The sequence below is a fragment of the Drosophila innubila genome (genome assembly GCF_004354385.1).
Source record: "Drosophila innubila isolate TH190305 chromosome 2L unlocalized genomic scaffold, UK_Dinn_1.0 4_B_2L, whole genome shotgun sequence".
NCBI lineage: Eukaryota > Metazoa > Arthropoda > Insecta > Diptera > Drosophilidae > Drosophila > Drosophila innubila.
In genome coordinates this window covers 10,350,298-10,361,181 of record NW_022995372.1, presented here as the reverse complement: position 1 = coordinate 10,361,181, position 10,884 = coordinate 10,350,298, and the positions used below count along the sequence as shown (strand labels likewise).

The 10,884-nt window shown below is 40.0% G+C and overlaps 4 protein-coding genes across 6 annotated transcripts; 1 reads left to right on the top strand and 3 right to left on the bottom strand.

Moving 5' to 3' along the window:
- Window positions 1-351: 351 nt before the first annotated feature.
- Window positions 352-2,923, bottom strand: LOC117780218 (sorting nexin-2). The gene is made up of 5 exons (XM_034616659.1): window positions 2,619-2,923; window positions 2,198-2,319; window positions 1,226-2,111; window positions 1,009-1,161; window positions 352-941 (listed from the first exon to the last, which is right to left on the bottom strand). Exons 1-5 carry the CDS (start codon window positions 2,790-2,792, stop codon window positions 891-893), a joined length of 1,386 nt encoding a protein of 461 aa, XP_034472550.1. The 5' UTR covers window positions 2,793-2,923; the 3' UTR covers window positions 352-890.
- A 135-nt stretch (window positions 2,924-3,058) lies between these two features.
- LOC117780219 (trypsin) lies at window positions 3,059-3,960 on the bottom strand. Its single transcript, XM_034616660.1, has one exon. The coding sequence runs from the start codon at window positions 3,931-3,933 to the stop codon at window positions 3,112-3,114; it is 822 nt and encodes a 273-aa protein (XP_034472551.1). The 5' UTR covers window positions 3,934-3,960; the 3' UTR covers window positions 3,059-3,111.
- A 1,147-nt stretch (window positions 3,961-5,107) lies between these two features.
- On the top strand, window positions 5,108-6,449 carry LOC117782297 (ras-related protein Rab6). Its single transcript, XM_034619384.1, has one exon. It carries the CDS (start codon window positions 5,486-5,488, stop codon window positions 6,110-6,112), a length of 627 nt encoding a protein of 208 aa, XP_034475275.1. The 5' UTR covers window positions 5,108-5,485; the 3' UTR covers window positions 6,113-6,449.
- Window positions 6,450-7,392: 943 nt separating this feature from the next.
- LOC117782296 (threonine--tRNA ligase 1, cytoplasmic) lies at window positions 7,393-10,653 on the bottom strand. Of its 3 annotated transcripts, none has more exons than XM_034619382.1 (4): window positions 10,525-10,653; window positions 9,772-9,835; window positions 9,178-9,611; window positions 7,393-9,124 (listed from the first exon to the last, which is right to left on the bottom strand). In XM_034619382.1, exons 1-4 carry the CDS (start codon window positions 10,576-10,578, stop codon window positions 7,538-7,540), a joined length of 2,139 nt encoding a protein of 712 aa, XP_034475273.1. In that variant the 5' UTR covers window positions 10,579-10,653; the 3' UTR covers window positions 7,393-7,537. The 3 variants fall into 3 exon arrangements, with proteins under 3 accessions (XP_034475273.1, XP_034475272.1, XP_034475274.1); XM_034619381.1 differs by having other exon boundaries at window positions 10,309-10,643; XM_034619383.1 differs by lacking the exon at window positions 10,525-10,653 and adding an exon at window positions 9,932-10,082.
- Between the last annotated feature and the right edge of the window lie 231 nt (window positions 10,654-10,884).

Sequence of the window (10,884 nt, the reverse complement as noted above, 5' to 3'; positions counted from 1 at the left end):
ATCAATTCAATTCAATTATTTTGACCGCAGAAATTATTCTCTTTTTTTTTTCTCTGTGTTTTTCTAAATTCATTTTAGTCAACATTCTGCTCAGCTTCTTTTTCCAATAATGTCGTTCTCGATCTCATTTTTTTATATTTTGTTTTGGTTGCTGCTAGCAATCAGCTAACGATCTGTGCTCGCTCCCCCTGTTTATGTCTAATTTTCTATATATAAAATGTGTATATAAGTGTACATACATATTTACAAATTTATTTATTGAAATGTTATGCTGTTTGTCTGATACAAAATTTTTTAATTAGGAATATAGTACATATAAATAATATATATACCAACAACAATCATGAAAGGTTATTTCCCAATTCAATCACTTTAATTTACATTTAAATTTTTTTCATAGATATTCATTTAATAACTGGCTTCATTGATCTTCATAGATAATACCGAATATAGAATGAGAATAGTTTCGCGCTCAGCGACTTGTAGACTATACCAAAAGTCTATAATAAACATTGTGTTTTTGTATACATTTACAAAAATAAAAGCAACATTTGCAATAATAATATTAATTACTGTGTAAGAATAAAAATATATGTATATATATATATATATATATATGTTTGTGTGTACGGTAATAAAAGTTTAACTTTTTATGCAAGCATAATTGTACCTGACGGTAGCAATTATTGAGAGGAATTTGAAGCGTTTGGAAAATGCTCAACAGCAGCGACAGTGGAAACTTGTAGCTCAATTTCAAAATCAGCGCCTGGTGACGACAAATTGGTCCCGCTTAATTAACACACGCACATTATATAGAATATATTCGTAGCACTGCGACGCTCTGCTGTTAGTTAAACATTTTGGAAATGCAACTGGCGATTTCAATTAAGTTAAACGATTTCTCTGGCAAATGGTGCAAAAGCCTCCCAGTAACTGATTATCTGTGTGAAAAACGAAAATAATAATTAACATCGGTTTGCAGACATTTTATTTTCATTTTATAGTTACCTGTTGCTGATGCGCCATTTGAACTTCAATATATTTTATAATGTTGGCCTTAAAGTCTTTCACTCTGCTTAACTCGAAGCGTTCCATTTCTCGTTTTATTTCCGCCGATATGTCATCAAATTGTTGCTGACAGCGCTGCACCTTGCCTTGCCACTGAAAGTCAACAATAGAACATTAATAATACCAACAAATAGGAGTTTATTATTATAGACCAAACCTCTTCAACCTCCTGTTGCGCTTGGTCAAGCTTGTCTGCGCGATTGGCCAACTCAAATCGTCCACGATTCTCGCGCCGCTTTGAAAGTTGCATTTGGGCGTATTGCCAGTTTTGGAACGCTTTAACACGCTCGTGAAAAATGCACTTGATTGCACCAAATAGACCCAAATAGTCTTTTATAAACTCGGCAAGTATATAAAAGTCAGAGTTTGCTTGCTCGGAGCGTAGCAACTCGATCTTTTCCTCCACATCAGCCAGATTAGAGAGCGCACGTGACAGTCCAGTGTGCTCTTCACAAGTGCTAAGCATGGCCGCCGACTTGGCAACCAGACCCGTCAGTGCAGAAAGCTCCCTGCGAGAGGTCACCAAAGATTTCAGAGCTGAAGAAAGTTTTTGCAGATTCGCGTCCAGATTTTCCACTTCTGTTATCTTGTCATCAAACCAGGGATCATTCTCATCCATTTTGTACGTAATCTTGTTAACAGTCTCGCCAACTTTGTTAAAGAGTCGAATTACTCCAGCACCGCTTAGAGCCGACGTATTGACGGCGCGTGGCAGCTCTTGGTCACTTTCTAAGAAATTGACAAAATCAATATCCACACGCAGCACTGGATGCTGAGCTGTACGATGCACAAAGCGCTCCAGTGCTGCACGCCGTATTTCGATCCATTCCTGATTAATCGGTGTGCCCGGCTCACTTTGCTGTGGACTCATTTTCACCTTGGTGCTGCCAATAATATTCTTGGAGGGCGCTGGCGGTATAATCCTGCCCATTCGCATATATTTGCTTACCAACAGATCATGAATGCCCAGAAAATCGCTAAAACGTCGTAGAGTGCTAAACTCAGTGCGCTTAAATTTGGGAATGTTTGTTTTCGTTGTCACTCTGTAGGGAAAAGCGCAATAAAAAGTAGGCATTGTTAAAAATAATAATAATAATAAAATTAGAGATAAGGCTGTGCTGTGACTCACTTGTATGCCAAATACGAGCTCATGCCATCGCCCACCTTTTGTGGATCCGATACAATTATTTGAATGAAATAATCGCCATCATCAGTTAGAACCTCCTCCAAATTGCTGGCAGAAATACGACGCTAAAACAAAATTGGGAATTATCAGAAAAACAATTGCAATAGTAGCATATCCGATTGAATTAACAAGCGATAAGTGTTTTGTCCAGTCAACATAAATTCAAGCGACTGAGCGCGGCGAAGGGGCGGAAGCGGTGATTGCTGTGTGATTGTGACGTTGTCACATCAAACAAAGCAACAGCGCAGTGGCAGTTAGGCAAAAATATATAAAGAAAGATAAACGGACAGACACCGCCCACTTGCGTCGTCAAATTGAAGATAATTTAATCAAAGTTTCGATTGCTTGGTAAAGTGAAACTTACATGCACTTCGCTAGGGGTCATTGCCGACACGAATAAGTCATTTTCTTGGTCCAACGTTACACTGCCCGGCGCTGGCACCTCTTCCTCATCTGATGCACCGGACGCTGAGCCATTGTTGATATCCACATCGGCAAACTCTCTGTTCTGTTCATGTGTGGGTGTCTCAACTTCCATTGTGGCACGGTCAATACTAATTAACTAAATGGGGTTCCGCTACTCGTGTTTTAATTATAAAATTATTGGAATTCTTTGCGTTTTGTCGCCCTACTCGATAGGTGCACTGTTGCCAACTTAGCTTTTATATAGCTAGATCTGGCTATTTTCATAATTCGTTTGCCAGAAAAATTCTCTAAAAAATGATATCGATATGCCGAGTGCAGTTTTAAGAGTGACCAGCCTTCAATGAGTTTAAATATACCAATACTAAACAATTTCAATGCTAAATTTATAGATTGCTGACATTTATTTTATAAAACAAAGACAATAAAATACGTTACAATTTTTGATTGGCTGAAATCCAGGATATAAAAGAAGAAACTTGCACGTAGACAGAAGGTGAGTTGGTCTGACCACATGGCAGCTTTCCCCAAGATACAATGCCAATCAGGACGTTACCTTGAACCAAGGGACCGCCAGAATCGGAAGTACAGATACCCACTTTTCCCGTCAGGGGACCTGTACATAAGTTGGTGGAGTGCACGTCTTTGTTCAGCGCCTTTTCGCATGAAGAAGTGCTGATGATAGGCAGGTTGGCAGCAACTTGAAGTACGCTTGGATATGAGGCCGTATTTGAAGTCGAAGTACTTCCCCAGCCATATAAGTTTGCAGTTCCAGTGGGAACCACACCAGACTTGGGTAGATTTACAGGAGAAACAGCAGCGGACCAGGTAAAAGCAGTCGGAGTGTAGATTAATCCAATATCATAGGGTACGGTTCCACCTGTATAAAGGTCATTGATCACAAAGTGGGAGATGCTTCGCTTCTGTGTGGTTGACGCTGTTCCTGCAACTGCATTGCTGCCCGCCACTAAGGTACTCCCAAGGACCTGCGCTCGGTTGGTCAAGCAATGAGCTGCTGTAACCAGCCAGTTGGCATTTAAAATGCTTGCGGCACAGTAATGGGTTCCCTTGTACTGCATGGATACCGCATAGGGTGCAGCATTAACTGATGCAGAAACTCCACCCACCACACGTCCATCGGGTCCAGACTGGTCCCTTGGTGATGCCACAACAGCAGCAGACACCTCGCAGGAGCCAAAGAAAAGGCAGCATGCGATCAAGCAGATGCTTGACTTACTTTGACTGTTCAGAGTCATTGTTTTCGAGGAACTGTTTACATTTCCCTTTATCGACTGCTCTTTAAATTAAATAGAGATACGCACGCTTACCGCCGTAAATGATAAGAAATTTCAATTTGGTAATCATACTCGTACTCAAAGATAAGCTTTCGTTTAAAATGGAAGGGAAGGTAAATTAATTATAGCCCCATCAATAAGACACATATAAAAAAGATAGTTGCCTGTTTCATTCTAAGAACTTTTGTGTTGTGAGATGTTATTGATTAATTAATGTCCAAACAATCTGATAGACTTATTACCTTATCTTGCTGACCGGTACGTAGAATTGCATAAATCTACTATACTTTTTTTCCTTTATTTAATGGTCAACCGAAAACAAAAAACATACCCTATTTTGCCCATTTTCAATGGGCTCGGGGTATAAATATGCGTCTTAGCTCTCTGGCTCTAGGGTCTATCACGCATTCTTATGCTGTTTCACACATGGCAACGAATTCAATGTACCCCATTATTCAACAAGTACCGGGTGTGAAAGACTACAAGTGTCTCGTGCATTTTGTACTCGACAAATAAATTCAAACACAAACAGCGGTGTTCCAGAACTACAAAGCAACCGAAATACAACCAAAATCCCATACGATTACAAGAGTCAGAAAGCAATAGACGCATATTATCCCCTTTTTATCAGCATAATTTATATGTATGTGTATCTGAAAATGACTGATAAGCCAAATATCACGCCCATAAAGTTCATTTTATTGCTGGATTAAAATTGTGTTGAATTTAAAAAATGAACTATATTTCGATCATTTTACTACTATAATATCTGACATACAAAGATATTTACAAATTATATGTTTAATATTTTAAAGTTAAAAGTCTGTTTAATTATTAAATTCAGCTTTATCTGATCGGACATATATTTCGAATTCGGTAACCTACATGTCATTTCATATTTTCTGGCTTATTTCTTTAAAAATTAGTTTAGAGCAAATAAAGTGAAATGTTTAATATTTTTAAGTAAATTTAACTAAGAAGCTCTTCAAATTAATGAACATTATTTGCAGTTGTTATACCTTAATTTTAAAATTTGAATTAAGTTTAAAATTTTAAATGCATTCTTAGTACATTTTTGGTATTTTGTGGTTTTGACTGAAAATATCGATATACATAGTTCTTACCGATATTTATCGTCATCCGTACAACTGACTCAGATCAACTTGGTGGCTGACTTTTTTCCACGACAATTTTTGTTAAAACTACGGTTAAAATTCGACTTATCGCATTGCAAAAACACTGTATAATCAGTGTGTGCTACTGAATATTTCACATATATATAATAAACAAAGTGCAACGTGTGCAGTGGAAGCCGCAAAAGTATCACGCCCCAGTAGCAAAACAATAGGAGGAGAGAGTGCGCAAGAGTGAGAGGAGAGAGGTCAGCAAACCCGCAATTAAGAAAAAGTCGACACGTACAAGAAAGAGTTTAACAGAGGCAGCACAAGAGAGCGGCAGCAGAACTAACTAACTTAAGAAAAAAAAAAAAAAAAAAAACAAAACAATAGTAAATATGTCATCCGGCGACTTTGGAAATCCGCTGCGTAAATTCAAATTGGTGTTCCTGGGCGAGCAAAGTGTGGGGAAAACTTCACTGATTACACGCTTCATGTATGACAGCTTTGACAACACCTACCAGGCGACAATTGGTATTGATTTTCTATCCAAAACGATGTACCTAGAGGATCGGACGGTGCGATTGCAGCTGTGGGATACGGCGGGTCAGGAGCGATTCCGTTCGCTGATACCATCGTACATCCGCGACTCCACAGTCGCTGTGGTTGTATACGATATAACGAACACAAACTCGTTCCACCAGACATCCAAGTGGATCGATGACGTGCGCACGGAGAGAGGCAGTGATGTCATTATCATGTTGGTTGGCAACAAAACGGATCTATCCGATAAACGGCAGGTGTCCACCGAAGAGGGCGAGCGCAAGGCGAAGGAGCTAAATGTGATGTTCATCGAGACGAGCGCCAAGGCCGGTTACAATGTTAAGCAATTGTTTAGACGCGTGGCGGCGGCGTTGCCCGGCATGGACTCAACGGAGAACAAACCATCCGAGGATATGCAAGAGGTTGTGCTTAAGGATTCGCCCAACGAGACAAAGGATCCCGAAGGAGGCTGTGCTTGCTAGAACTGGGCATCCAGAACCCTTCCCCCACAACCTCCGCTACGACCTCGACCTCGACAACATTCACACATTGACAAACGCTGGCGACAGGTGTACGCCAGGTGTATGTGGGCAGCGGGTTAAAGATGAGCATGCAAAAACAACAACAACAACAATTTATGAGATGCACACATACACAATTTTATGTTTAAGTTTATTTATAAAACAAAAAAAAAACAAGTATAAAACGAAATGATAGCAAAACATAAAATAGACTAAAAACTAATTTAACGCAATCGGCTAATTATGTACGTTAAATGAATGCAATGCAATTAAGTATGCGCCTAATCCTAACATCCAAGCAAATAGCTAAGCTCAGTTCACACGTTAATACCCTGCAGCTATTGTATTTCATGTTTTTGCACATACATTTAATGTGACCAAGATTAAAAAAAAAAGGTATCATATTCTCATGCACCTGCCACAAATCAGGAGCGTGTGAACTGCGCTCTAGCTTTTACTCTCTTACAACTTGTACTTACAACAATGAAACATTTGAACACACGCCGAACAACAAGAGCAACATTCCAATTTGTCTGCTGGTTGCCTTCTTTCGATAAAGATACCACAGCCAGCCTGTGTTCAAGCCCGGAGAGTGTCCCAATATATAGATTATAATCGAATGATTATCAACGTTATCAAGCGATTCTGCGATTTCGTTTCATTTATTTATTGAGCCCCGTTTTGTTTGCGGCTTTTATTTGTTTGTTTTTTTATAGGCACAGCGAACAGCAGTTGGTTGGCGCAAATCTTGGCATCTTATGACTATATATATATATTTAAATAATATATGTATTTATAAATATATATGCGATATGTATTTTTATGAAACAGGCAGAGTAAACAATTAACATTGAACAATATTAACAATTTTTGCTTCGATTAGCGAGAGAACTTTGTGCATTTTTTACGCAAGCAAGCAAAGGCTTACAAAATTGAATACGAAACGCAATTTTTAATAAATCAAATTATAAAACTAAACATAATAAGTATTAGCAATAAATTAAAAAAAAAAACAAAACTAAAACATGTGCATGAATTCTTTAAAAAGTGACTCATTGCAATAACGTTTGCCCCTTTTTATCTTATCGATATTCCAATAAAACGGGAGATAAGTTTTTATTCCTAAAAAAAAAGGGAATGGTTAAGATATAAAACGTTCTGATCATCATATCACCGGACATGGAAGTGTTCCTGGTTTTATAATAAAAAAGTTTAGCTTTCAGAAAGATATCGAAAGTCCATTATTTGTTGACCCTCGATGGGGCATAATTTATTTGAGGAATTTCATAAATGTTAAAGCGTAAATACAACTGAAAAAATGCCGGTCATTTGCTTTGCAATGCTAACTTTTGAATATATAAATAGAGTACATATTTTGAGGGTGACTTAGAAGCTATCCTCGTTTGTGATAAACTCATCGCGAATCTTTTGCAGCTTGGTGATAAGCTCCGCGACGGATACCTCACCATGCACCTTGTTATCACGAGTGCGCACATTCACAGTGGTCGAAGAGCGCTCCTTATCACCGACGACCAAAATAAAGTTGAACTGTGCCAACTGAGCATTGCGTATCTTCTTGTTCATCGTATCGCCAGCATCGCAGTCGACTTCACTCATAAAGCCAGCCGCATATAGCTGATCTCGCACAGACTTTGCATACTCGTCGTAGGCAGGACCAACTGGCACGACCATGACTTGACGTGGCGACAGCCAGAATGGCCATTTGCCAGCATAGTTCTCCGTGAGAATGGCAATCATGCGCTCCACAGAGCCAAGAATGGCTCGATGAATTATAACTGGACGCTTCTTCTCGCCGTCGTCGGCAATGTAGTTGAGATTAAAGCGAATGGGCAGCTGGAAGTCTAGCTGAATGGTAGCGCATTGGAATGGACGCTTCAGTGCATCCATAATGGTAATATCAATTTTAGGTCCATAGAAAGCACCATCGCCGGGATTCTCTTTCCATGGCATACCAAACTCATTCAGTGATTCAGCCAGGGCCGTTTCAGCGGTGTTCCACTGTTCCAGCTCTCCCAAGTACTTCTCAGGCCGCGTGGACAGCACCAGTTGGAAGGAGAAGCCAAAGACGGTATAAACGTGACGCAAAAAGTCCAGGCATCCCTTCATTTCGCTCTTGATTTGCTCAGGTGCACAGAAGATGTGCGCATCATCCTGTTGGAAGCGTCGCACGCGTGTCAAGCCAGTCAATGCGCCGGAGAGTTCATTCCGATGCAGCACACCAAAGTCGGCCATGCGGAGAGGCAGCTCGCGCCACGATCGATTGCGATTGTCAAAGATGAGGCAGTGACCAGGACAATTCATAGGCTTGAGCGCAAACTTCTCCTTCTCCGCCTCAAAGCAGAACATATTATCGGCATAGTGCTCCCAGTGGCCGGAAGTCATCCACAGTTTGGCATTGTATATGTTCGGAGAAATGACCTCCTGGAAGCCACGCTTCCTGTATTCTCCCCTAATCAGGTTCATCAAAGTGTTGTAGATATGTGCACCACGCGGCTGAAAGAAGCAAGATCCAGGCGACAGCTCGTGGAAGAAGAACAGTTCCTGTTCACGTCCAATCTTGCGATGATCCCGCTTGGCAGCCTCCTCCTGCAGTTTCTCCCATTCCTTGAGTTGCTTTGGATCCGGAAAGGAGATGCCATAAACACGCTGTAGAGTCTCTGCATCCGCCTTGCCTTCCCAATAGGTCGACGAGTTCTTTGTGATCTTCAGTGCTTTCACCTTGCCCGTGTGACGCACATGGGGTCCACGGCATAAATCAATCAATGATCCGCACTTGTAGACTGTGGTGCGATCTGTGGTCACCTTCTCGTTGAGGATGCGCAACTTGAACTCATTGTATTTAAACATCTCCAGCAGATCAGATTTCTTCATCTCCAGACGCTCAAAGTTTTGCTTCTCCTTGACAATCTGCTTAACTAATGCCTCCATGGTGCCGTATTCAGTTGTCGAGATCTAAATGAAGAAACTGATTATAAAATGCACTATAATGACATAAATACACATACACCATCGCCATCCAAGTGCATGTCGTAGTAGAAACCATTTTCAATTGGCGGACCATAGCACAAGTGACCGCCATAGATGCGCTCCATGGCCTCGCCCATGATGTGGGCAGAACTGTGCCAGAATACGGCCTGTGCCTCTGGATCATCAAACTTGAGCAATTGCAGGCTACAGTCGCCTTCCAACACACGATCTAGATCCCAAACCTCTCCATTCACCTTGGAAATGATGGTGTTATCAGCCAGACCCTTGCTAATGCCGGATGCCACATCGTAGGGAGTAGTCTCCCATGAGGTGGCGTCCACCTGTTTGCCATCCGGCAAAGTCACTTTGATGGCTGCACGCGGCTTGGCAGCCAACTCGGCCAAATATTCCGCCTTGCACTTCTCCCACAGCACATTACGCTCCTCAATATATGCCGGCAAGGGATTCAGCTCTGCAATTGGAATGCCAGGTAAATTTTAAAATTAAATTGGAAAATTCAAGAATGGATATAAAAACCAATGTGACTCCTTTTCTTTTCAACAAAATAACTTGACTTTATCTAATACATATCAATTATTGTCAAATTGTTGGTTAATTAATTAATTAATTACCTTTGCGACCATCTCCACCGCCTGCGGCTGGTTTTTCTTTCTTTTCCTTCTTCATTTTAGCAGCCTGCAATGCGAATGAAAGGAAAATCAATAATAATACTGCGCTTGCAAAGTGCGGAATTATTAATATATGTACAAGTTAAATAGCAGACGTATCAACCTTTAGCTACGCAGTTTAAAAGTAATTAAATTTAATGAATTTTTGGTGTTTCAGTTTCGTGTTGTTGACGTTTACACAGTTGTCACTAAAGCAAATGACAAAAACACAAACTTTTTCGTCACTATTTCACTATTTTTTCTTTTATCTCGTTTCGCCGAAACTGATGCAATAATACGGTAGTTTTCGTCACTGTATATGATTGTAAAGGGGGTGGGAAATAATTTCAGTTGCAGTTAGTGACGTCACATAAAGCGGCTCTGATTCATTTTGTCATTTGGTATGCACATGAAAATACACACGCACAGGTAAATTTGATGTGGCAATAATAACAATTATAAAGAAAGAAAACACAAACAATTGCGAGCAGAAACACCAACCAAAGTTGCGTAGCACCGACTGCTGTGAATGTCTTGTTGTTGTTGTGGCTGCAAGAACTGCTGTCGATTTTTGGCTACCGACAAAGTTCGAATATTGTGCAAGGTTTTTTTGCTACTGCTTCTAAACGCACTAACAAACGGCAGTACTTTTAACATAACTTAAGTGTGTTACTGGCTTTAATACACACGAATGCAATTAAAAGAATATTAACATGCCTTCTGCTTGTTTAAATCCAAATTACTTAATTCCGGCACCACGTTGTCACCCATCTTTTTACAAATAGAGAGGAGAAGAACTTAGAGAGTCTCGGTGAAAAGAGAAATACTAAGCCGAGGGTTGCCCATCCAGTAAAAATTTCCGATCTGGCTCGATTTTTTTTAAGCCAAAAAAGTAAGTAAATTTCAGATAAAAAGGTTTTTAAAATTTTAAGCTGCAATTTTTTAAATTTTTGCAGATTTTTTGTTAGAATTATCTCGATTTTTTATATATATATTTTTTTTGAATTCAATTTTCTAACGTCTCTCCACGAAGGCTGACGAGCTTTAAACCTTCATTAATATGTTTACCTTTATTTT